We start from the raw sequence: 23589 nt of genomic DNA, 5'->3' as shown, positions 1-23589 counted from the left end.
CCGAACTAATGGGCAGACTTGCGTAAATTGATACCGAGTGTTCGGCAGCGAAGTTCAACAATCAATGCCCAGATACTGTTCGGGTTTCCCGCTTCTGATGCGAAGGTATCATCCTCGCATCAGCGGAGTCAGCATTGCTGGGATTTACTTGCGTGCCTGTGTGATGATTGGATTATAACTCACGCAAGTAAGATCTGAGAAGATCGAGCGTTCTGAGATCTGTAACGGCCGATCGATCTAAGATCTGCTGCGGTAGATTGTTCAAACATCTGAAGCGGTCGATTTTTTCAGAGATCTGAGACGATCCATTATTCTCAGATCTGAAGTGAGTGATTGATCTAAGACCTGCGACGATCGATCGTTCTAAAATTAGCTGTTATTGACCGTTATAAGTTCAAGATTGATCGGTTGTTCTAACATCTGAAGAAATCGATCGTTATAAAATCTACGGCGATCGAGTGTTCTAATATCTGCAGCGATTGATCATCTCAGAAACTAATGGACCTAAGCAGTCGATATTTTCTAAGATCTATGACGATCTAAGATTCGCGGAGATTAGAAATTGCGATCATTGAATCGCTGCAATTTCGCATGCTCATCGCAATTCTTGCAGATATGTAAGGTTCATTAAAACTTTCATGGTCACATGAGCTGACGCTTGTTAACAGTTGTGAGATTTTGTGAATGAATTTTCATGTTGGAAATTTGGTGGAATTATTTATCCATGAATTGTGAAATGGTGACAATAGAGGTATTTTAGCAAAAATTGAAAATAAAGTTTTCTTCTGTTTTAGTACTGACATAAGTTTCATTTATTATAAAAAATTTTTAACTTTCAAATATTCAATATTATTCAATATTAAAAATATGTATATTAAGTAAGTGAATATTAAGAAATGTTTACAAGCAAAATCTGCCTTCAAATTCTAATTTATTTTTTATATCTTCAAAGGTTTTCAACCGTAGTATTATTCAACAAGGACTTGAATTACTAATTATTATTCGACGAGGAATTCTTATATGCTGTTTATACAATCCCTAAAATATTTTTAGAGTCAATAAAAAATCCTCGGTCAAAGAAACGCATATATATTTGTTAACTCGAATGTTATGTCATTGTTAAGATCTTGAATTGTACGAACGGGTATTTTTGTTCAAGGACCTGTGAACAGCAGCTGTGGAGCTCGCTATGCTTCTTGATCTTATGGAAAGAGGGGAAATATCGCAGTGCTTAAAAATCTAGCATATAATTAATGTAAACCTGGATTTGGGATAAAAATCAGTCATTAATTACCGCTCACTGTGATTGGAAAAATGAATAAATTAACCTTAATGAAGATGTATCTGCAGTAAACTTTGCAGATGTTCTTTGCAGTCGGATAATTTGACAAAATACAATAGAGAGAACTTTGGAACATCCCGAATTCAGTTTCTGATTGCAAGGATTGATGAATATCGTTGCATGTCGGCGGCAAGCATTAAATTTTAAGCAGAGTTTTTTAAATCAGTGTCTTGCTTCCCAAAAGCAAGTGTTTGGAATGAATTTTTTCTTAATATTTGTGTACAAATATGACTGATGGAGATACTCAGTTTTCAAATATCCATCAGTTATTGATTTCCTAATACTGATTAGGAAATTCCGAGTTCAGAGCAGCGTCTTCATTGAAGAGGTCCATACAGACTACATCGGCAAACTCTTTAATCTCTCTTCATTGAAGCGCCCGCTCACGGCTCTGAATTAACGACAGCTTGATGGGGCAGCGTCTGATTTTAATGATTTATGAGCGGAGTTCAGCGAAGTTTAATGAACCGGGGAACTTCTAAACGGCAAATTACAAAACTGCCAGGAGATGGGTAACCACCACGACATTCGTTCATAGTAAATTGGGCGACATGTGGGCTAAGATTATTTTGCTTTAGAGAGTTTGTCACCAGCGGATGACACGCATTGAACTAATAATGTTTTTGTATCGCGCGCGAAATCTTGAAGTGATATGTTCTACTGGTTGTATGAATGATCGGTCTGCTGTAGGAAGGTTAGTGTCGGACACTTTTCTAACAAAAAAAAAAAAAACGGCTAAAAAAACCTGAACACGACTTTCTTCCAAAATTGCAGCTTTGAAAATATGGGTTATATTAACTTATAAAATGAGTTTTATTCATCAGACACGCGAGCAAGGATGCAAGTAATAAATTAATGCATGGCATTGCATACGTAAAGGGGGGAAAGTATTAAGCAACTCAAAATAACGGTACTCGGCATATGTATAAAATAATGACAGTTTGGCATATCGTGTTCGTTTTCAAAGTTGTTCATAAAGTTCGCAAGGGATAAATGTATTCATAAAATTAAAACCTCAGATATCAACTCAAGTTTAACATCGTTCGAAAAACATCAGTAATTGTGCGTCATTTGAAGCTCGTGCTCTATTATTTTAGCTTCTCGGGCCATGCTTCATCTTTCACTTTTTATCTCACAATGAATCCTGAATTGAAAAATATTAGAAGCTTTAAAATTATTCTGAAAAAATGTATCGTACGTCAATTGATCGTTTTTTACTATCATGCTAATATTCACGTGGAAGTAATTTTTACATGCTAGAAAAAAAACACTCATTCTCCACAAAAATGTACACTCCGGTCCAAAGTTTTATCGAGAAGAGAAAACAACCTGAGCAAATTCCCATTAATTATTTCAAGTTTTACTCTCCAAACAATCTTCAATTTAAACTGTAAATGTTCAAGAGTCTTCCCCCTTTGTTGTCATTATAAACAAAAAGTAGAGGTTGCTTGCGCTTGCAAATTGTAAATGTTTAACAAACTTGCGAAATACGACGTCTTGCGGCATCAAAAGCTCCCGTTGCATCTTTGATGTCCAGTACGAGACTCGCTAACGAGCATCGCGCAACGTGTATTTTTACGACACGACTTTTTCAAACTATAAAATAATCCTCGATAATATTTATGACGGAAATATTACAATAAATTCTGAATTCTTGCTTCTGTGAACCGTAATTTGATTGTGACCATTGAACCCTTGTTTCTTTGTAAAATGCTAATCAAATTGCTTGTGTGGTCGTAAATACTGTAAAAGTATTTCCCAATAAACATCGCATCGTTTTTTCCGGCATTTCACGTTTCCGGCATCATTCAACTGATTTTTTTTAATGTGTAATTTAAAAAATGTATTTCCAGTTATGCATGTAATTTATATATATTTATTTAATACATATTTCACATTATACAATAATTCTGTTCATCTCATCATAAAAAAAGAATTTTTTTGTAAATTATTCTTGATGAGACAATAATATGGTTCATTATGGCTGGACTGCCAATAATTAATCAGATTTCAATGTTCGATTGACTTATTTGAACCCCTATTGGAAAGAGTAAATTTTTGTGAAAATAAAATGAGTGATGATGATGAACACCGATAAGCTCTATCCATTCTGATAGTTAACTCATCTTCCGAAGAATAGTTGGTCCAAAGTGAAGTGAATAATAAAAACTATTTTTTTATCTATTTCTCTCGCGTTTGCCGTTTACTGCAACGATAAATTAACAACATATGAGCAGATTCAATTTTATTCTCGTTTCCTCTTGTCCGTCTTCGTGCATCTGTGCATGCACTCCTATAAAGCTGGATTTCTTATATACTGTTCTATTTTCAAAATTTCAGGTGATGACGAGGTTTTTAGGGCAAGTTATACGGGCGTAACTGGAAATGGATTTGAATATAATTTTCGCGTTTTTTGGATGCGTGGTTCTGCAATCAAGAAACATTCTTGCAGGTAAGAAAAATGCAATCCAGAAACATTCTTGCACGTAAGAAAAAATGCAATCCAGAAACATTCTTGCAGGTAAGAAAAAATGCAATCCAGAAACATTTTTGCAGGTAAAAAAAATGCAATCCAGAAACATTCTTGCAGGTAAGAAAAAATGCAATCCAGAAACATTCTTGCAGGTAAGAAAAAATGAGCCCATCAAGCTTAAGTTTAATCGCTCATGAGTATAAGAATAAATCTGTCGAATGTGACAGCATTAAAGGTTGTTTCAATCTTTATGTTACTGTAGATTAATGGTGGCATGAGTAATAATGATGCTGGTTGTAAAATAGAAAATTATAACATATAGCGGTTATTTTGTAATGCTATATATTTATATCAAAGAGTTAAGCTTAGCACGCTGCATGTAATGCAGATCACAATACAATATTTTGCAAAATATAAAATACAATATATTGTGAGATATACAATACAATAGATTGTGATAAATACAATGCAATATATTGTAAAATATACAATAGAATTTATTGCGAAATATATAATACAATATATTGTGATACATACAATGCAATATACGGTAAAATATACAATATTCACTTTCTCTGAGCAGCAAGTAAAGGCAGCTTGTATCTTACCTACGAGACCCCAATGAACGGCTCAGTCTTGGTTAACTGCGCGTACTGCAGCGACGATCAGCAGCCTACCATGAAGGTGGCACAAAATTTAATGGAAAGGTATTTATTAACGATTTTAATTCTATTTACGGTCTTTATAATATCATCAATAAAGTAGTTAATTTATTAGCGCATTTTCTCATTTATGGGAAAAATGCACTATTGTGCTCGCCATGTCCGTCTGTCCATCCTTCCGTCCGTCCGTCCGTCTATCCGTCCGTCCGTCTGTCCGTCCGTAACTTGCCGTTTTCGTCGACGAGAAAATGCGCTCTCTGTCACTCACTGCAGTGAGTACTGAGTTATATTTTTTTTTTGATGATGCACCATTCACTGGTATGCCATTTATTGATTGACATACCATACAATTTTTATTTACGGTCTTCATAATATCACCAATAAGGTTATTAATTTGTTGTTGATGATATGCAATTTATAGATTGACATACGATACAATTTCATGTCCACTGCACCTGCTTCATGACTATTCAATGCAAATGATACGCAGCCTGCCTGACTAAACTATAAATGAAATAAATCTTAATGTTAATGTAATGAAAGTAATACACTGAATGCATGCAGTGCACCAATACGGAATAAGGCGCACACGATGACAGAAACAAAAAATAACATAGAAAACGTGCAAAGCCCGAATTTATGAGTAGAATAAAACGTAAGCGATAACGTAAAGCCCTGACCTGAGATGAATTCTTTAATTTTTCTTTAATTACGGAGAGTAAATTTTCTTTGGTGAGACGAAAAGTTTTCATAAATGGATTTGGGTGTCATTCGGAGCAATAATGTGTAATATTACTGAAGGAACCATAATTTTATTCGCAGCAATTAAATGGATAAACTTGGCATCTTATTATAAATATAAAACAAAGCGAATGCAATTACTATCATATTACAGTGGCGCGTACTTCATTGTGGTACTGGTCATTAGTTCAATTTACTTCTCATTCATCAGCGTAGTTTGGATTATAGAAGGAAAAGCTTTAATCGCTAGAAGGAAAGAGACGTTCTAATCAATTGATAGTTTACATTTATAGTTACATAATTATTGATTTTGTAAAACTCAATAGGATGGATGAAATTGGTTTTTCGAATAATTGTTTGACATACAATAAATTGTTTGTCAATGTTTGAATTTATGTCGGAAAGCCTCTTACCCACCAAACTGCCTGAGACCTAATTGCGCCTAGTAAGTATTGCCATCGGCATTTTAAATCTCAGGACCATTCTATACATAGAAACCTGTTATTAACAACTTTCAAAGCCTAACCGTGCTTTCAAGTCATTTATAACAGACCCAGTAAAGAATTTATCATTATTTTCGATGTGTAGTAGTACATTTTTTGACTTCACCGAGTCTAGTTTCGTATTTCCGACTTATTATCCAATACCTCGGGACTATCCTCATCATTATGGCCGCAAATTGTACACATTTATGTAACAACTATCTGAATCTGTGCATTTCAGGGAAGGACTCATTTGTGTAATTTGCGAATTCTACACATTTGTGTAACAACTATCAGAATCTGTGTATTTCAGGAAAGATATCCAAGTAAACACATTCGTGAGTAACTCCTACGACGAAGAGGGCAAATGTTTCTTGGTGACGTCACAACTGATGGTCATGGACGCTCTTTTGCCTAAGAAAACCGAATTCGAATGCATACTGAAGGATACACTCACGGGCGAGGTGAAGAACGCCACACTTCTATACATCCCCAGTGAGTATTTAGTTCTGGAAAATGGTTCATACGTAAAGTATTTAACACTACTTTTCTACCGGACTCAGGAGCTGATGAGTATCTAGTAACGGAAAATGGTATGTACGTATAGCATTTATGAGTACTTTAGTACCGTAATCCGTAAGACATTACAAGCGGAAGCAATGATTATCCAGTACTGGTATAACAAATCGAGTATTTTAGAATACTTTTGTACCGAACTCAGGATTCAGTGAGTATCCAGAAATGGACAATGTTTCATAAGCTGAATATTTTAAAGTGCACGCATTAAGTATTTCAAATAAATATGCGTAAGTTAGTATAGCTGACTACCATATTACTTATAAATGGTGCCTATGTTTCTATAATTATCTTCACGGCTCGAGAGAGAAGAGATATTAAATTAGCTTATGCAGGGTTTTCTAGTCTAATTTTGAATTAACAAGGTGTATCACAAAGTATTATGGATCCCGTTTTTAAAAATAATTATTTTTTATTTTTTTAGTTCCATACTTGCCTTTTTATTAAAATTTCCATTAAAACTTCGTTATTAGCGATGTATGTAAAATTTAATAAAAGATATAATTCATGAACCATTTACATATGTATAAATATTTTATTTAGTCACCTTCGTGCAGCTCTAGTGATACAAATGAATTATCCATTAGAACCATGCTGAACATAAACGGGAAATTAACAAAATAACATTTCCCCTTTTGTTTTAGGTTGTGCGGGCGGAGTATGTGAGTACAACGCGGTAACGGTATTTTGGTAATTTGGTAATCAACATATTGAAACTCATTGTTATATTAACTTACCCTCATCATCCTATGGTTATTCCAACTTACATTCATCATTTCGAGGTCATTTTAACTTACGTTCAGCATCATTACGTCAACCTAACTCACATTCATCATTCTGATGTCATTTCAACTAAAATTCAGCATCATAACGTTGTTCTAACTTACATTCATCATCTCAATATGATCGCAACTTACATTCATCCTCTCGAGATCATCGTTACTTACATTCATCATCCTACGGTGATCGTAATTTACATTCATCATCCTAAGGTGAGCGTAACTTTATAGATCTTATTACGATCTTAGGGGGTGGGGAAAAAATATAATGAAATATAATACTTATAATTGTGTTTATGTATATTATACATACATATAATATTAGAATTGAAAATTAAAAATAAAAATCCTGTGAATTATCACACCACACCGAATAAATTGATGATGAACAGATTAATTACTGATGTATTGAATTATTATATATAATAGAAATTAGAATGAATTAAAATACAATGCATTTATTTCATCTTACAGGTGTATTGCGAGGTATGCTGATCGTGGGACTGCTCATCAATTTCTGGTTATGAATAAATATTTTATGAAAGGAACCAAGCAACAATGAAAAATTACCATTCACAAATGCGCGAAAATTATAGTGTGTGTAGTTCATCGAGTATTATTCAATGAGAAGTTCATGACTAATCGGTCAGAAGGCACAAATAAATTTCTATTGTAAGCTAGTTTAAGATTATCTTCATTACTTACTTAAAGACTGTCGATCCAATTTTCTAAAAATAAATTTCGAATCGAATTTTGCAGGGCTTTAAACACTCTACTGTCGACATTTTTTAATATTATCGTAAAATAAATAATCAAATATTCGTTTAACATCACTAAAATGGCAAAAGTCGACCACATTATTTTTGGGCAAGCTTAAATGGACAAACAGCAAATTTCTAGATTGTCAATGGTTTGAAAAGCCGTTCGTGCAGTAGCTGAAATGCTGGCTTCACTTATTGTAGTATGCAACATGAGCGCTGATCAAAGAGAATTTTTGGTTGTAATTCAAAACGCAGTTCCACGTCAACAGTATAAGATCGTCGAAATTAGTTTTATGTTTTGTGTGTAAAAAATGCTTGACTCAGATTTATTTCTCCAATAAAGACCACTGCTATCATCGTGATTTGCAAATGTTTGCAGTTCGAATCGAATTTTTACTGGCCTGTTTACGGCAGAAAGCTGGGCGAATTATATAGCAGAGCATAAACAAGTTGGGAAATTCAGATATGTTATCAATATGCTAAATGCAATTCAAAATACTGCGCTAGGCTTCAAACCTAGGCACGGTGGAAATTTTTAAAGAATTTTTTCGCGACGAGCTCTGTAATCAAAGCAGTTTATCCATTCACCATACCGGTCACGAACTTCAAACCTGCGAGTCCCGTCCTGAAATACCAAAATTTTTCAAAAAAACAATAGAGCGCCGCGAATTGGCAGCCCTGAAGCCGCGGGATCTACTCGTCGTTTCAAAATAAAAGATCGTAAGCAGCTCAGCTCTACAATAAAGCAATATATTTCTCTGAATAACTTTTGACTTCTCCCTCGCGAGTGTGTTTATCGCTAGTGGGAATACGGCAGATTTTAAAAGCCAGATTTCGCAGGGAATAGAAATTCAAATGAAATCCCGCCGCCACTTCAGAGTTGATAAATAATTATCGAGAGACTGTCCCAAAAGAAGATAAATATTATTTTATTCAGGATTCTCGGATAATGTATTACTCACAATCATAGATCTTAATGCTTAGGGCTAGAAAATTATTTACTGCGAAGTATCTAAATCGATTAGCTTTAAAATTTCACCTTCAGAATTATCAAATCGTTAGCTATGTAGCCTCTGAACAAAATCAACTCATACGTGGACTTACTTACGATGCTTCAGTGAATTTATTATGACACAATCTGTAGAGCACCCGAGAGTGTAATTGAATTTAAACTTTAGTGATGGAAGTTGCGCCATTTACGAAGATTTCAATCATGGGCAGCGAGTATGTATCAGTAAAAGCTGATTATGATGCCACGAAAAACGAATGAGTTATTCAGGCGCCAGTACCAGCATCTCAAAGCCGATGCCACTTATACCTGCATCTCGGTTTTGATGCTGGCATCAATTAGTCCCAGTGGCGGTATTTTAGCGCCAGTGCTAGCATCCCAGCGCCTGTGCCGGCATTTCAGCGCCGATGACTCAGTGCCGGCATCCCAGCGCCTGTGCCGGCATTTCAGCGCCGATGACTCAGTGCCGGCATCCCAGCGCCTGTGCCGGCATTTCAGCGCCGATACCTCATGCAGTGCCGCCGGCATCTCGGCCCCGCCGCTGCATGACCGGCGGTGCACGTAAGTTACGATGGAACCGGACGCGCACAGCGACGTTACGCCAACTTATGAGACGGCAATGCGCGGGATGAGAACTTAGGGGACGTGTATTGCAAACTTTGATGCCCGGGGACTTGGAGACTTGCATGTTTCAGGTGAAGGTACTGCGGCGCTCTAGAGTATATCTTAGTGAAAATGCAAAGTTTCTTGTTTTCAGAGTCTCTGAGAACGAAGTTTCTAATCTTAAATTTTTCAAAAGAAATTTTTTTAACAAATTTATAGTAAAAGTTGAAGATTTATATGATTTTTTACAAACAATGATTCAAAGTGCGTGCTTAACTAAGGAACAAAAAAGATGGTGAAGGTCATAGCATAAACTGTGCATGTGTGTTTTCAGAGAGTGAATTCGAAACTGTGAATTAGCGACCGCATTGGGTGCGATTAACTTTTAATGACCAGGTTAGAATTTTAGAGTCAGTCGAAAGAAATACTTTTTTTTTTGCTGCGGCAGTGTTCGTAAACAGAATAATTAAAATCGAAAAGCAGCGTCCGACGAAAATTTTCGAAGTAACTTTGTGAGGTACGTCGGATAAAAGACAAGGTTTCGACTTTAAGCCGCCATTTATTGCAAGCGTGTTGGGAGCAATGAAAAGAAAAATAGATTTTATCTCGAATCACATTCCTATTGTTCATGTTCAGAAGCCTGATATTTCAATACATATTCAAATTACCACAAGAAGCTGATCTCAAGTCATATAAATATTTTTATTTCCTATAAAAGACAGTGTAGTGGCAATGTATTTTCGAGCAAACTTCAAGTTATAGAATTTGATACGCTCGAAAATAATTCAAAAGCGTTGAACGTTGTCACGGATCTCACAAACTCTGAGATGTCGAGAAATTCGAAGCACCAGCAGCGGGAGGTCGTTCTGGGCATCATTCCTCTCCGAGATGGACGTCTAATGGCCACGTTTCCTGCGTCTGCCAGGCGTATTAATTGCTGCTCATGAGGACGAACCGTATTTATGTCTGCTCAAGAGGACGAACCGTATTTATGTCTGCTCATGATCTGCTCATGAGGACGAACCGTATTTATGTATGCTCATGAGGACGAACCGTATTTATGTCTGCTCAAGAAGACGAATCGTATTTATGTCTGCTCATGAGGACGAACCGTATTTATGGCTGCTCATGAAGACGAACCGTATTTATGCCTGCTCATGAGGACGAACCGTATTTATGTCGGCTCATGAGGACGAATCGTATTAATGTCTGCTCAAGAGGACGAACCGTATTTATGTCTGCTCGAGAGGACGAACCGTATTTATGTCTGCTCATGAGGACGAACCGTATTTATGTCTGCTCGTGAGGACGAACCGTATTTATGTCTGCTCAAAAGGACGAACCGTATTTATGTCTGCTCATGATAACGAACCATATTTATGTCTGCTTATGAGGACGAACCGTATTTATGTCTGCTCATGAGGACGAACCGTATTTATGTCTGCTCATGAGGACTAACAGTATTTACGTCTTGTCAAGAAGATTGGGCGTGTTGATGTCTGTTTGTGATGATGGAGCATCTTTTTATTGCCTTGAAGTAAAATACTTAAATTCATATGCATCTTCATGGCAAAATATCCCATGATTTGAAGCCAATTATATCAGAACAAACACGGTCATGTAATCCTGATAAGATTTTACGCCTTTTCGCATGAAGACTCGGACCAATTGAGAGCTTAACTGAGACTTCTCGCCTTCAATCTCTCGGAGTGAATTGTAATCGGGAGCGATGTCGGCGAGCTCTTCGACACCGAATTAAACAGAACCTAACTGGCTCTTTTTCTTCGGGCCATCGAAGAGAATTGTTCGTGCCGAAAAGTGGGCTTCGTGTAACGGGCCTGCGCTCAAGAGCTATTGGCTGTGGTGCCCAGGGTCTGGAATTCGTTGCAAGAAAGCCTGTGGGATTGCGTAGTTGATCAGATCAATCGCTCGCCGCGTGTGGCGTTTTGGATTTGGAAAATAATATATGTTTTTCCAAGTGCAATGATGAATGAGGTCAGAATTGATGAAAACGAGAATATGGGGTGGAAAATAAGGTTTGTCTTTCTTAGGGCCATTTTAAATTCACGTTGCCGTTGAAATGCTAGGTAATTTGGGTGTTTGATTTCTATCAGTGGAAGATCAAGTGAATCAATTTTTACCAGTAGAGATGCTAAAATTATATAAAAAATTGAAATAAAATTCTTCTCTCGAAAAATATTATATAATAACGCACCTCGCGTTATTGTTATACTAGTATTGTTATTTTAATTCTGTTCTTTATTATTTTTTATCAATAAAGGGAAAAAATGCCTGCAATAAAAATTTTCTCAGTATTATGCAGCAGGAAGGAAACCCCGTAAATTCAATAATGAATTTCTGGAAAGATTTCTGGAATTTTCTTCTTGCAGAAACATCACCATACGTAATATTTTTAAATAAATTGTATTTCTTGAAGTTGTAACTGAAAAATGCCATGATTCTTATGTGTATGGTATTTTTATTTACCCTCTCAGTGTTTCATGCCACGACACTAAAACTTAAAGTTACCGTCATCTCTGTCAGAATTTCCGTGCAAGTTTGGCTACCGGATTATGCTGTAGTGAGCCAGCGGGCCATCGGTCCAGGCCTCCTCGCATATCGATAGTTCGCGGCCTCAGTTTTGTGGCCTTAGTTCAGAACTCCACGGGGATTATGCACCAAGTTTCGATTGGAAAAAACATGAAAAAAAGAGTCCAGGAGCACGAGGTTATCGATCTTGCTCCCATAGTTTCATTGAACGGGAAGTACGAAAAGAATTTATTTCTTATGAATATGAAATCAGAACGTGCATTATACACCGATCTACTATCGAACATCGTTTTATGAGGATGTAAATTGCGAACTGAATTCATACTAGTGTTATGAATTACAAATACTAAAATCAAATAAACACAATAAAATGAGGCTGATAATGCATTGTAGTGTTAAATGATAAATCTTTAAACATGTGTTCAGCTTGTCGTTTCAAATCAGTGACTTTGAAAATCAATGCTTACGTAATAAACTCGTGCTTTAGTAAAAACATGTTAAACATTTTACAAAAGAATGACTTCAGGCTCGGTTTACATTTTAATCTCATTTAATGAATCTCATTTTACATGTTCCCGATCTCTTTCGAGAGCAGACTTTATGGACATGAAATGCGAGCGTTTCCCGCCTAACGACGCATTTCCATAATCCAATGACGACTACGGGGAATTACTTCACGGTCCACCTCATAATCTTATGCGATTTAGAACGACTTCAGGGAAGTAATTATAATAAATTTTCAGAAGCGAGCCAAAAAAAAGTTCGCTGTCTTCTTGTTTTCTAAGAGACGTTGACTTACGCGCAGCATCAGGGCTACCATAATTTTGAGTAACTTTGCCTGTAAAGATTAAATCGCAAGCAACGTGAAACGTTAATATAGGTGAATTTGAATTTATGCTTAAAAAATAGCGGAATTTTCGACCAATTAAATAGATACCGACTTACTAAAAGTGAAATACGCAGTAAAAGGCTAGGTTCTAAGCGATCTATCCCCTTTTCACACAATTTTAGGATCAGTATCATATAATAATTGTGCCTCGAAACTTCAATTAAAAATAAATTTTACTGAACGTTTTCCAGTTGACGACGAGAACCCAAGAAATTGCAGTAGTTACCTTCAGTAATTTTCATTGTTCATTTCATCATAGGAAAAATTTTTATGTTAAGTTTTAGGAAAACGCCATATTGAAAATTTTTTAATTCATTCCCATTGCGTTATGTGAATTTCATTTTACCATTTTTCATGATGAAGAGCAAGCAGAACCAATGAAAAAAAATCACATGAAAAGGGCTCGAATAGTTTTTAACTGCCATTTAACGACGTAGCACATCCAAGAGAACGAGTAATCAAGTGATAAAACAAGACTTAAGAAACCACGCAAGAAAGAAGACTTACTGAATATAAAGTATTCATACACAGATTTGCAGCCATTTTTATAGTTGAGTTATCAAATTTTGTCACTGGTGTTAACAGTAATAATATATAACGACGAAAGAAAACATTTATTAGCATAATTTTGACGTCAGAGTTTAGGCCCAAAACACGTTGTGCACGATTTCCTTGCAGATCAGAACGTCCGTCATATTTTCTAGCGATTGCAACGAATGTAGCGCTTCCATTTGATGACATTTGCATGCTGATGAGCGCACATTCGGTGATCAATGGGTGAGATAATGTAATTGTTCCCTGCTATGAATTTCAATGAGTGATCTCACACTCGAGGCAGAAGCTCTTCATATACCGTTCCTTGAAATCATTTTTTTTTGCACGGGCTCCTAGCAAAATTCTGATAAATTGAAATCGCTCATCTTAGTGGATATCAATACAGAATAACAGCAAATATATTCTACTGCTAAGCGAAATGTTTTCCTTTTTTGTGATCCGTAAATTTTCGAAATACAAAATTTTAACTATGCATATCCTTAAAATTATTATTAAATTATAGTCAATAAAATTATAACAATTAATATTGAAAAATTTATAAAGAATATACAAACTCTGTGAGAATAATATACAAACTCTGTGAGAGAGGCTTGCCGATAGAATGACTTACGAAAATAAAATTTCAGAAATGCCAGCTACGGAAAATTTTCGTAAAAAATCTCTTCGTTCTTGAATTTTGGTAACTCGACACCAAATCCGGCGTAAAAACGAAATCCAATTTGAGATTGCACAGCCACATGCGTCGGAAATATTCCTTCCTATAGCACATGAGTGAAGCCTAAAATTGTCGCTGAGACTTACAGAGAGGTCGAGGCATAAAACAAATCTAGCATGGGATATTTTACGACTCGGAAACGGGTGCTTGAGCTCGAAGGAGAAACTTATAGGGTCCTTCATCTTGGTATTTTGCAGGGTAGTAGTCGGCGCTGCGAATAAGTAGTTTATTTCCATCATATAGCCGGTTGAGTTGTTAGAATGTTATGACACTTTCCGACGTGAGGTCAGCAGCTAGGGTAGCTTGTTTGCAAACAATTACGCTTTATTCAGCCCCTGATATTATTTCCAATATATTTCCCAGATTTTTTTCTAACAGGAAGATATTAGTTAATATTTAGACTTCATTTCACGTTCCGAAATGACAATTGAGTTGATGATGATGTAAAAAAGTGCGACGTCAGATTTCGGAAAACTTTGAGCAGAAGGCTATATTTATCACTTATATTACGTAAATTTGCTTTGGAATCAAATTTAGTGTGCAGAAAACGTAGTTCTGTTCGACTAAATAAAAATTGATTTCATAAGTGTTATACGATTGATAATTGCAGAATAATGCAATTATCAATTATGTAATTGCATAAAAAACATTGTAATTACACAGGTTTAATACAATGCCGTTTCGCAAACAAATTTTCGCTTAGCAAAGGAAACTTATCAGGGCCGTTTAAAACCATCTCTTTTGAGTTAGTATAAAAAGAGTAGATGATTAGCAACGGGCATCATTCTGCTCTAGCAAATATTATTAAAAATAGTGTTGCGTTCCAAAAACTCACAGCGCAGACCTGAGTACTATACCGGGCCGGCATGCCACTCATGCCTATATGTGTATACGTAGCAGCCGTTGCTACCCTTATTCATGATAATCATATGTGTTCTTGAGGCTGACAACTTGCAGTTTCTACTTATCAACAAAAGGATCAACTTTCCCCTAAGGGTCTATCTAAAAAAACTATGACTTGAAAATATGGATTAGCATACTATACTGAATTGCACCATGAACCGTGCCTTATGGCAGATTTTATATCTATGGAATCGTAATAAGCATTCAGATCCCCATTAGATTCCAAATAACTTGTCATTTTCATATGCGTTTTCAGCCTCTATACATGACCGCATGTACAGTCGAGGCTGCGTATGACGCCTAAGGGGAAAAAATGAGAAGAAATGCCCAGAAAATGAGGTGATGCTGTTGCCAAATATCGACTTTTTGCTCTCAATTATATGGGTCATCTGGACTCAGTTTGTCCCAGCAAAAGGGCGTATCAGTGCTACGTTCGTTTGCTGCTAATGCTGTGGGTAAAAAAGTGTTTACTATTTGGACAATATAAGATCTTTTATTTTTCAGAGTTTGCATGTGGTCCTCAGGTCGTATGATGGTTACTCCCCAATTAATCTCCTCTAATAAAAATAACTTCAATTAATAGGAGTACTGAAATAGAATATTTATCACCCATCATTTTTTCAAGGGCAGGTTTAATTAAGTTAAATAATAAGTTTTTAGACCCGAACTCCATTAACGACCTGAAAAAATATGATATTTTCAAAAGATATTAAAGATTGTAAGCTTCATATTCTCAAACGTCGAAAATGAAAAAATCCAATGCTCTGCACGATTATATTGACAAGGCAATGGCTGAGGAGTTACAAAGAACACTTCAATATCTGACCCTTCTTATTTTCTGCGGGTAAATCAATTCTATGGAATGATGATCGTTTCCAATTTCTCAAAGCGTGAAAATGTCAAAACATGAATATCGGTCCAACCAAGACTGAAAAAATGGTCATTCCTTAAACAATTTATACCAAGTAAAATACGTGTGAGAATTTTTTTCTATAAAACATTATTTTTCTGTTCAGGTTTGTGGACACTTGACTGAAATTCTGCCGTTTCTACCTTATTTCGCTTTTGAATGCTCTTTTCAATGCACCATCTGACCCGCTTTCCATAACATAGTGATTCGAGAGCTTCATGATAAAGTGGCCAGACCATTTCTTAAATTTCAACCAAGAATTCGCAACCAAGCAACCATGAATTTATTTCCCCAGAAAGCCTCGTTTCCCGTTATTGAGTGACCCGAGCTTCCCGATGAAGTGGCCGGTCCAGGTCCCACGTACGCTTTAGCCATTCTGCCAATATGGCTCGGACACAATCGATGTTCGTTCTATTCACACTCCGCTCGTGCCTTTCCACTTCATCATCTCCCGAGTGCCCTCAAGTTTCCGAACCTCGGAAAACCTTGACAAAAAATCTCAACAACTTCGACAGGGAAGTTTTTCGTCTCGTGGAGTTTGATTAAAACTTTGCCCGAGCACTTTTATCAAAAATAATTATGGCCTGAGAATAGAACATTTGGAAAGTCCAGCAAAAAAATAGCTTGATCTACAAGGAGTCTGTTTCGCAAAGGGTTAAACTGCAAATAATTGCAGGCTTTTGCTCAAGTTTCTGACTAAAATATCATATTACTTTACCTAAAAAGTCATCTGCGGAAAATTGCAAGAAAAAAATCTGCCTCATCCGCTGTCGCTTCGTTGATGTGTATCTCGTCGACGGTAGAATCGAATTTATTTTCTTTCTTCCTCAGTTCGACTTTTCACAGAAGTGTAAGATCAATTCCCCCTTGCAAAAATAAATTATTAGTTTGCTTAATATAGGATTGTTTCTGTATTTATCTGCAATAAAATACGTTCAAACGTTTGTTAAAGTTGATAAAATGAAAGCCACAACAAAGACAGGTGCTGCTTTAACACACAGCGTCGTGCTATTTTAATGAACATTTTGCGTTTGATTGGATCGCAATAACTCTTTTTATTCCTGAAATTTTTGGTCGGAAAATGCATCTTCTCGGAAAAGCGACGCCATATATAATTAATTAAACGTCTATCCGTTAAAAACTTGAAAGAGATAACTTAGTCGTATTTCCAACGAAATGCACCGCATGAAATTTTATATGCCTCTCAGACAATGAGTTTGTGATCAAGTAATAAAAGTAAGTTTCGTTAAACTAAGATTCTGTAAAATTATAATACCCTGATAACTATAACTATTAGGTAAGCTATATTGAATATAAAAGTACACGAATAATCTTACTGAGACTCAATATACATTTCGAATGAAAGTCAGAGCATATAGAAAATACTTGCCTTTTCAACGATCGTTGTTCATCAAAGTTGCAGAGAGGCTTTTCGGAGTTACTTTGTGATGATATACCTAGTTTATTTATAAGTAATTTTTGTTTTATTGCCATCCATGTTGTGTAGTTGATACAAGATGCTTCATTTCCAGTAGAATCAGATTTTCGAACACGTATGAGCGATAAATCATATAGTACAAATTAAATTAAACTCATTATTTTTCCTGGCCTATAACTAATTTGTAATCGCATTCTAAAACAATCTCACCTTCACGTGTGAGAACGATATCTTTCCCACCCCTATGATTTGGCCATTCCTCCAACTTGATAATTTACAACTTGATTTAATTGTAAACAGGCAAACTCCAATAAAAATATTAGAGCGTAGTCAACATGATAAGTCAGATTGTACATACAAATCGTTACATTAATTATTAGTCATCGTTATTAGGAAGGCTTGTCATAAGATGAGTAATTGCAGCATCTTCTTCAATCAACGTGATTGGACGGCTATGGCAGATGGCATGTACTGTACCGATGAATACCGGTTAATTTCATGAACATGCGCAGATGAAATGAATATTGAGAGAATTTAGACGTTGAATGAACGTTTTGTTCGTGTTTGTTTGAACGTTGATTTTGACGTTTTGTCATTAGGTTCTTTTATTATTTTTGGGGTTAATGGTCGGTTAATTTTCAATTTGCCACTTGAACTAGAAAGAGATTTATATTTCCATATTATAAATTTCAACATAAAATTGAGGAATATTTAAAAAATATTTGTTGCATAAAGACGAAAATAGATAATATCGAGTCCTGCTGTTCGTGATAAAAAATTTTTAATTCTCTAAATCGTTCCAAGGTCATTAGTTTTACAACACATTTTTAACTAAACCATAAATATATGCATGCGTAACAGAGATTCATCAATAGCATCCTGCTACCAAAGATTATATTCCCCAATATTCAACTCTGTCTTAAAATTGGAGCGGTGGCAATTGAAAACGATTGCTATAATTACTCTGGTGAGAGCAATCTGTTACTACTATTTCACAAACAAAATGCTCGTTTTTTATCGAGTAAAGTTTGGTTTGTGTTATTACTAAACAAACATCTCGCGGTCATCCATCGCAGACAACCTTCTCCGTTGCGGGAACGACGGTCGCTCTTTGAGAAGGTCACTGCCAAACTTGCGTAAGCAATTGCGCTGGAGCGCACAAGTGAAGCTATGGCGTAGCTTGCTGCCAAGCTGGTGGTGTTTATGCGCTCTCAGGGATAAAAGTTTCTAAGACTCTTACAACTTCCCCGAATGGAACTAAAATTCAGTAAAAGAGATGGCCTGATGCTGAAAAATATTTTTAAGTATATTTTTGGGGAACGAGTATATGAATTACAGCATTTTTGACAATATACTGTAATATGACACTTTTTATATAAGTTTAAAGTTCAGTATTTCATAAATGCGTCAATTGCATGTCAGGTAATTAAAACACATCGGCGACACGTTAAAAAATTTTGTCAAAATAAATTTATGAGACTGCCATAATTTCCAATCAAAATTTGATTGATATGCAACTGTCATGATCACAACCTCTCTTCAGCGCGGTATTTAAAAAACCCGTCATAAGAATTCATCGCACGTCATGCAACAAAGAATCGCGCTTCTGCGCGATGAAGTCGTGACTGCCCTGAGGCTCTTCTTGCTTTGGGTGATTTATGTATGAGTATGATATGTATGAAATTTTACTTACATTCATCGTAGAAGTTCCTTATTATCTGGCGTTCTCCGGTTTCATCCATAACGAAGGTCAAATTTTCAGAACAATATTGTTATTAGGCATGTGGCAGCACAATGTTTTTACAAATATTGAAAAATAATAACATTGTAAAATTTGAATTGGGTCTCAACTCGAAAAAACAGGTTCATGGTGGAATCAAATTAGGAATGAATTTTTGTGGAGAGGATTCAATCAATTTTCATTGTGGAATTAAATGTCATATAATAAATAAAAGCGCTGAAAATTATAGTATTCAGTGATACATGACCACTAATAATATCAAAATAATTTCAGTCGCATGATCAAAAAAAAATTTTTCAATCAACAAAACAAAAAATCGAGCCGAAATTATGTTATTAAAAACAAGAAACTAGTGGGTAGAAGCAAGGGAAATTAAAAGAACAAGCATGGGAATGCGGTAAAAGAATAACGCATGACTGAAAAATTTAGGTAAAGAACACCATAAGCAACGGGAATTAAAAAATATGACTCAGTACTCACTGCAGTGAGTGACAGAGACCGCATTTTCTCATCGACGAAAACATGAAGTCACGGACGGACAGACGGACAGCCAAACGGACGGACAGACGGACAGCCAGACGGACGGACAGACGGACAGACGGAAGGACGGACTACCGTTCTAAAAATCAGGACGAATATTTTTGACACGTGATATACACTATTGAGGTTTCATAGATGCAAAACCTTATTATTCGAATTGTATAGAGCCAACCATTGGGAAGGCGACTTGACAGACATGGCGAAGTCGATTTTACAGACATGGGAAGTCGGACAGACGGACATGGCGAGCACAATAGCGCTTTTTTTCCACAAATGAGAAAATGCGCTAAAAATTGCGTTAGAACTCATTGCACGGAATTTTCAAGTCTTGCTTTTTACTTTTAGTACTGGATTTTTCAGTTTTTTTTTCGCTGTATCCCATTTTTAGCGCATTTTCTCATTTATGGAAAAATTCCCTAATGTGCTCGTCATGTCCGTCCGTCCATGACTTCACGTTTTCGTCAACGAGGAAATGCGCTTTCTGTCACTCACTGCAGTGATTACTGAGTAATATTTTTTCCCATTATCCGCATATTTTTATCTCTCCACCACATTTTGCCAGCACTTCCAGTCTCCTTATTTTGCTAGCTTCAAATCTATTTCAGCATTCCAGTCTTTACGGCATTACCATATTTCTCTTATTCGCCACTTGATTTACGGAGGCAACTTTATCAATAAATCAGCAATTCAATCGGTTATTCATCAACTATTGACATGCGGGGCTTTTTTGCTGATTTATATTATGCACTCATGACGTCCGCATTAGTTAGATTCATCAGAACTTTGCTTCTGTATTCAATCTGTAAAAACCGCGTAAAACAAAAAAACTTGCGTGATCAAATAAATATTTTGAGCCGTGTCTTGCAGTACATCCTTAGCATATTTTTTAAATTATTTTTTTTTCGAATGAGGGAAAGTAGATCAAAATAATTTATCGGGTTTTATTTGAAAACATTTCGAATGCGGAGCCATATAATTAGGATTAACGACAATAATATCTCTCACAATGAATGTGTTACCATCTCCGCAGATAATCAGACACGAATGTACAGACTACAAAGACGAAGCAACAAAATACACAGTTTAAACTGTTGAAAAGAAGCTTTTTTGTAAAAAAGCGAGTTCAGAATGAGACATCACAAATATTTATTTGAAATATAAATGTAATAAGACGTGACTCTATGGAAACAAATAGTTTAAATAAGACATGAAAAATATTTATTCAAAATATGTACAAAAAAAAGGAATCTTTTCATGGAAATAGCTACTTTAAAATAAGATATGGATAATATTTATTTAGAACAAAATTAAAACAACATGAATGTATACAAGAATAAAACAACATGACTTATTTCAACAAAAAAAATTTTGAAATAAGACATGGCTAAGAATTTAGTGAGGCGTGAAGTGGCCTAGCGCCACCGCATCCTGGTAACACTCGGGGGCATTTTTGCCGCGAACTTGCACCGTACATTAGCAGCTGTGGCTGAACTTTGTACACAGCAAACACTCGCATCGTAAAATGCTATTTTCGCACCAACAATTGCATCACTGAACTTTGTACACAACAAACACTCGCATCGTAAAATGCTATTTTCGCACCAACAATTGCATCACTGAACTTTGTACACAACAAACACTCGCATCGTAAACTGCTATTTTCGCACCAACAATTGCATCACTGAACTTTGTACACAACAAACACTCGCATCGTAAACTGCTATTTTCGCACCAACAATTGCATCACTGAACTTTGTACACAACAAACACTCGCATCGTAAACTGCTATTTTCGCACCAACAATTGTGTACGCTCTGAATGGACGTACGGGTATTACTGTACATATTCAAGGCACATGTGTGCGTAAAGAAATTAACATCTAGGATGACACGTTGAATTTCAATTGATAAAATTTTTGTAGTTAGTGAAGTTAATTTTATTATTTCACTTTATTCTCGTAAACTGCTATTTTCGCACCAAAAATTGCATCGCTCTTAATGGACGTACGGGTGTTACTGTACATATATATTAAAGGTAAGAGCTGCTAATGCACATGCATGTGTACTTAAAGAAATTACCATCTAGGATGACACGTTGAATTTTAACTGATAAAATTTTTGTAATTAGTGAAGTGAATTTTATTATTTCACTTCCATTATAATGCAAGCAAATTTTTGTGACTGATTGTTGATAGGGAGATGGTGAATAATATTTTTGAATTTAACATCACTTAGAAAAATGCGTATTATAAAACAAACATGCAAATGCCTTTCTACACGTGCCACGTACATCTTTGATGAAGCATTTGATGCATATGACTGGCAGGAAAGAATAATTTAATTTAATTTAATTTAATTTAATTTAATTTAATTTAATTTAATTTAATTTAATTTAATTTAATTTAATTTAATTAAAGGTTAAACGCCGGGTGGAAGTGAAACAGATTCGTCGGTGAGGTCGCTGAAAATAAAATTTTTTCTCCTCCTTCCAAATTGAAATTGAAAAAAAAATTCGATTGATGAACATCAAAAATTCAAAAGTTATATTTTGAATGCCCCCCTTTCAATCGATTTCTTATTTGCGCAAACAAAGGAAAATTCACCAATATACATAAAATGAACCTCAGCTCATATTTTATTTTTATTAACAAAATTTTCCGTCGCCATATGTAGACAATCACCAATGATCGCGCATGTCATCAGCAGCAACCATTTTCAATATTTCCAGTCTTATGGAAAGGTTGAAGTATAATTATATTTTAAGTATCATTGGCTTTTAATCTTGTGGTATAAGAAGCCTCTTCCAACCTGTAATGTGCACTGCATTGTGCAGCTTTTTGAGTCGAAAAATACAATAGTTGGATAGATGATTGATTTCTTAATAAATTTGCGATGTAACGATCGTATCGAACGACCACTTGAAAATGGCGTCCAGTATATCATGCAAATTCTTAACTTCTGTCTCAGGAATCATGGAATCACTGACTATTAGTGTAGATTCATCATTTTATTTTAGTCATCATTTCATCATCTGGATTTCAATCATCTTAATCATCATTATCATCATCAGTTTCAATTATTTTAAAGGCAGTGCGATTTTCGATGAGCAGCGCTCTATTTTTGAACTCTGTACGAAACATAAAGAAAAAACCTACAAAGTTTCGTTTGAAACATTTCATGCGCTTTTTATTAACTTAGTCATACCAAATGAAAGACAAAAAATATAACTCAGTACTCACTGCAGTGAGTGACAGAGGGAATTTGCTCGTTGGCGAAAACGTGAAGTCACGGACGGACAGACGGACAGAAAGACGGACGACATGACGAGCACAATAGCGCCTTTTTCCATAAATGAGACAATGCGCTAAAAATATCCAATATTTATTAGTGAAAATATTTAAGTAATAAAGACCAGTAAAAACGAACCATTCGATTCGTTTTCAATCAGCCAATTGAGTTACGAAGATATGCATGATTCTATTCAAATCACTGAGCGTTAATCACAATACATTTCGACGCTTGTGAACGTCACTGGAGAGTTTTCCGTTGCTAGTGAGCGAGTTGGTGAGATTGCGTACTTGTGATATTATTTAGGACTTTATCTCTCCAATGAAATCAGAATTTTGGGCATATTTATATCTGTCTAGTCTGCTTGCGGGTATATATGAAGTACACAGACAAATTTCTTTAATAAATATATATAATTATTTTAATACAATCGTCATTAAATAATATATAAAGAGATTCGATCAAAGCAAAAACATTATATATCCTCTTATATACAAAAATGCTTACCTTGCTTTGCCCAGGCTGGATAAATCGAGCGTTTTTAGAATTCCCTTGTCAAATATCTCTTCATTCCCAAAATCTCTAGTGCCATTAATAATGATAAGCCAATTTATTCTGTTCACCCTTTTCATA

General features: G+C 35.6%; 1 protein-coding gene across 1 annotated transcript; it reads left to right on the top strand.

Annotated features, from left to right (window-relative positions):
- The first annotated feature begins 3673 nt into the window (after positions 1-3673).
- Positions 3674-8428, top strand: LOC108671597. The gene is made up of 5 exons (XM_018159161.2): positions 3674-3794; positions 4399-4522; positions 6014-6195; positions 6921-6938; positions 7530-8428. The coding sequence occupies exons 1-5, from the start codon at positions 3728-3730 to the stop codon at positions 7580-7582; spliced, it is 444 nt and encodes a 147-aa protein (XP_018014650.1). The 5' UTR covers positions 3674-3727; the 3' UTR covers positions 7583-8428.
- The last annotated feature ends 15161 nt before the right edge of the window (positions 8429-23589 follow it).

This window comes from Hyalella azteca, unplaced genomic scaffold (genome assembly GCF_000764305.2).
Source record: "Hyalella azteca isolate HAZT.00-mixed unplaced genomic scaffold, Hazt_2.0.2 contig12387, whole genome shotgun sequence".
NCBI lineage: Eukaryota > Metazoa > Arthropoda > Malacostraca > Amphipoda > Hyalellidae > Hyalella > Hyalella azteca.
This window is presented reverse-complemented; position numbering and strand designations above follow the sequence as displayed.